At 35.9% G+C, this 4,651-nt stretch overlaps 1 protein-coding gene across 3 annotated transcripts in view; it reads right to left on the bottom strand.

The window, feature by feature from the left end:
• The window catches only part of SCYL2 (SCY1-like 2 (S. cerevisiae)), a 58,022-nt gene that overhangs the window by 42,052 nt on the left and 11,319 nt on the right, over window positions 1–4,651 (bottom strand). For all 3 annotated transcript variants that reach the window (XM_010831593.1, XM_010831594.1, XM_010831596.1), the window contains exon 2: window positions 3,446–3,650. In XM_010831593.1, the coding sequence (XP_010829895.1) occupies window positions 3,446–3,622 (177 nt within the window). In that variant the 5' untranslated portion in view covers window positions 3,623–3,650. The remainder of the gene's footprint in view (window positions 1–3,445; window positions 3,651–4,651) is intronic.

Raw genomic sequence — 4,651 nt, 5'->3', positions numbered from 1 at the left:
CAGCCATGAAATTAAAAGACGCTTACTCCTTGGAAGACAAGTTATGACCAACCTAGATAGCATGTGGAAAAGCAGAGACATTACTTTGCCAACAAAGGTTCGTCTAGTCAAGGCTATGGTTTTTCCTGTGGTCATATATGGATGTGAGAGTTGGACTGTGAAGAAGGCTGAGCGCCGAAGAATTGATGCTTTGGAACTGTGGTGTTGGAGAAGACTCTTAAGAGTCCCTTGGACTGCAAGGAGATCCAACCAGTCCATTCTGAAGGAGATCAGCCCTGGGATTTCTTTGGAAGGAATGATGCTAAAGCTGAAACTATAGTACTTTGGCCACCTCATGGGAAGAGTTGACTCATTGGAAAAGACTCTGATGCTGGGAGGGATTGGGGGCAAGAGGAGAAGGGGACGACAGAGGATGAGATGGCTGGATGGCATCACTGACTCGATGGACGTGAGTCTGAGTGAACTTCAGGAGTTGGTGATGGGACAGGGAGGCCTGGCGTGCTGTGATTCATGGGGTTACAAAGAGTCGGACACGACTGAGCGACTGATCTGAACGTGAACTTGAAATAACCAATTCTAGGAAAAAATACATAGATATCCCTCAAAGGGCTATGTATACAAACCCTGAAAATACTAATATAAGGATTCTTTTTACTTGGAAATACTGCTGTATTTTTTGTGGGTTTTTTTTTAATACAAGTGAAATTATGATACTTTTTGAAAATCATGTAAAAAACAGTAAAATGTGAAATGGAGGAAAGAACAAGATGTAAACTTTAAATGCAATAGTTTGAATATCATAGGCAATGGCAACCCACTCCAGTACTCTTGCCTGGAAAATCCCATGGACGGAGGAGCCTGGTAGCTGCCGTCCATGGGGTCACACAGAGTTGGACACGACTGAAGTAACTTAGCAGCAGCAGTATTTATTTCACTGCCATGTAACAAGAGAAAACACTTTCCTATTTTTAACTATTAAAACCAGATATAAGAATCTCCTAGCCCAAAGTATCTTACCTAATGTTTACCTCGAAGTCAAATTTAAGATAATATATTGTGCTATAAGGGCTGCCCTGGGGGCTCAGATGGTAAAGAATCTGTCTGCAATGTGGGAGATCCAGGTTCAATCCCTGGGTCAGGAAGATCCCCCAGAGAAGGCAATGGCTACCCACTCCAGTATTCTTGCCTGGAGAATCCCATGGACAGAAAAGCCTTGCAGACTACAGTCCATGGAGTCACAAAAGTTGGACACAACTGAATGACTAACACTTTCACTTCACTTTCATTCTGCTATAAACGCAACTACAATCAAGTACACTATATGCTAAGTAAAAAACCTGAGAGGGTAGGCAAGATTCCTTCAGCCTCAATGTCACTTAAGAGGGAAGTAAAGGAGAAAGAAGAGTATCCTTTTCCATTATTTTTCTCCCAGTTTCTCTAAAATCAGCACAGAACTTTCTGCGATGATAGAAAGTTCTATACCTGCATTGTCCGATATGGTAATACTAGCCACATGTGGCTATGCAGCATTTGAAATGTGATCAGTGCAACAACAGAAAAACTAAATTTAATCTTAATTTTAATTAACTGAAAAAGCCATACGTACTGTATGGCTACCAGTACTGTATTAAGTACAGCTCTAGATTATGTTTTCTCTGATTCTCTTTTAATAAATATGAAGCTACTGAAAAAAGAATTAACATTTTTCAATTAAGGGAGAAATTCAAATGAGGCTTCAGTGCCAAGCTGGTTAGACACTCAGCTCTTCCTTAAGCAACCAGTCAGCATTCCAGACAGGATACTCAGAGTTCTAACCTCTGAGGTTTGAAAGAGGCAAAGAAAGAAAATTCAAAATCATATCCACAGAGAGCAATGATATAGTCTCAAACTACTTTTTCCCTCAAAGCAATAATTTTGTCAGAAAAAAAAAGGAGTACAGTATAGTTTCATAAGAGAACTCAGTTCTGAAAGTCAGCTGCTGAGAAATGCTATATTAACGTGCAATATCTAAGCAATCATCTATTATTTGTGCCTGGTTCTCACATTCTATGGCAACAACAGAAGCACCAATAGTAACACAGGGTTTCAGCATATGAACTAATGATATAAACAGAAATACCCTGAACACTTTTGATTAAGGACAAAGACACTATTATGTTATTGCATTCTTAATATTTAACAACGCAAAATTTAGTACATGTGGGAGTCTTTCACTTTTCTTTTATATAACTGATTATAAAAGCAATTTGTACTGGCATTGGAGGTTGGTCATTTACATAACTTCATGATTTCATTCATAGCTTTCTAAGTAGTCAATACTCAAGGAACCATTATTTTTTGGATGAGCTGCTGGTAAAAGTGAAAACAATGTTCAAAAATGACCAATCAATATCTTAAGGTACAGATCAACTTTGGACTTAAGGACTTCCAATCAAATGGGAATAAAAACAAGATTTAAGGTCAGGTACAAACCACATACCAGCAATCTATCACAGGACCAAGACTCCTCCTTCATAAAAGGATAACCAAAGCCAATTCAGTCTTTAATATACTTATTTGGGAATAATCTGATTTTGGAAAAGTCATAATGTATACCCACAATTATACAATTTTGATACTCATTGGAAAATATGTGTAATAAACCCCACATGTCTTAAAGTCTATATGTTTCACATACAGGGAAGTGAAGTACTTTTGGAAACTAATTTTTCTTTTTAAAGAATGTATTTCCACACAGGTTTTAAACCTGGAGATTTTCCAATTCTTCAGCAATTCCAAAAGAAAGTGATTAGTAAATTTTAACAATCCTCCATGTTTCTCAGAACTATCTGTTGGTTTCTTAAATTAATAAAAATACAACTCAAACTACTCTTCACCAAAAGAACAGTCTCCAAATAACTTTTAAATCAATATACCCCAAAACATACTACTGATTATATCCCACAAATGTATCGCCCTTTGATGGTAAAAACTATCAGGTTAATAAACATGAAAAAATATTACAGAAGTCTATTTTCTGGAAGACTGTAGAAGAAAAGAGGGAAGTAAGAGTGCTTAAAAAAAGAGTGCACCTAACATTAGACAAGTTTAACTGAGTAGTATGTCATAACTTATTGATAAAGATAAAAGGAACATGGGAATTTTTATTCTAAAACATTTTGTAAATATCTAATACACTCATTTGCTCAACTGATATGTTTGTTATTAAGTAAACAAAATTAAATCACAAGATGAGTTGATACATCAAATAATGTGTTTGTAACTAGGACATTCAAGGGCATGTTTAAAAGCACTTGTTTTTCTATGACTTCCTTAGATGAATGAAAAGACAACTAAAGAACCGATTACTTTCAGCATTTCTTAAAATAAAAATGCGTACATGCACAGTATGGTCATTATTAGCATGTGTGTTTTTTTTCCAGCTGAACTCTAAATTAAAACTTACCTGCTTTGTTGACTTTTTTGTGCCATTAAAAATCTTCCAAGCTAGCCCATTGCCACCACTGGCAATGTGTCGACCAACGTCAAATTCTCTAGTGACAGGATTTCCCATCACAGCACTAGTGACGTCAGCTGTTACTTTTGTAACAGTACTCTTCAACTTATTTAGCATGGACTCCATGGCTGCAGTTCTGGGTAGTTATAGTTACCTAGAAACATAGAAGTATAGGAGAGCAGTGATCATTGCTTCTTACTTTTTAAGCACTTATTCATTACTTATTTTGAAAGTTTAATATACCCCAAACAACAAGCAAAACAATCCTATAGAGACAAAGGTATATGTTAGTTTTGCCTTCAGAGAACCCAATATACTTGAGTCTAGGAGCCAAACTGTGCTTCAAACTTAACTGTCACAGACTAATAAGGGAAAAGACACAGTCACACTTGACACTAACGTCAATATGCACCATATAATAATGGTGCATATTATAAGACCCTTTAAGACTTGAAGTGGTACAGAGGGTCTGAATCTTTCTTCTCAGTAAAAATAACTATACAAAACCTGAAAGGCTCTACTGTTATACCAAACTATACCAGCTGGAAATCTGAATCTACAAAAGGAATGGAGGACTCTAAAAGTAAAAATTATTCAGGTATATAAAAAACTAATCTTACATTATCTCTAAAAGATAGCTAATTATTTAAAGAAAAAATGGCAAAAATGTATTGCGCTTATATGTAAAAGTAAAAATATGACAAGACAAACCAAGGATAAGAGAGGGGAAGTGAAAGTATATTTTTGAAATATTCTTATATGTGAGGTAGTATAATATCATTTGAAGTTAGACTGTGGCACATTAAAGACATATTACAGACCCTAGAGCAATACCTAAAATAATAAAGAGACAAACCTAAACAGCCAATAGTGGAAATAAAATGGAACCCTTAAGTAAACTGAATTAATTTTTTAAAAAATAGGAAAAGGAAACAAAACAAAGAACAAATGTGAAAAACAGAAAGTAAGTAACAAGATAGACGTGAACCGTGAACTTCCAGATGTTCAAGCTGGTTTTAGAAAAGGCCGAGGAACCAGAGATCAAATTGCCAACATCCGCTGGATCATGGAAAAAGCAAGAAAGTTCCAGAAAAACATCTATTTCTGCTTTATTGACTATACCAAAGCCTTTGACTGTGTGGACCACGATAAACT

The sequence above is a fragment of the Bison bison genome, unplaced genomic scaffold, assembly GCF_000754665.1.
Source record: "Bison bison bison isolate TAMUID 2011002044 unplaced genomic scaffold, Bison_UMD1.0 scf7180017864529, whole genome shotgun sequence".
NCBI classification, from domain to species: domain Eukaryota; kingdom Metazoa; phylum Chordata; class Mammalia; order Artiodactyla; family Bovidae; genus Bison; species Bison bison.
This window is presented reverse-complemented; position numbering and strand designations above follow the sequence as displayed.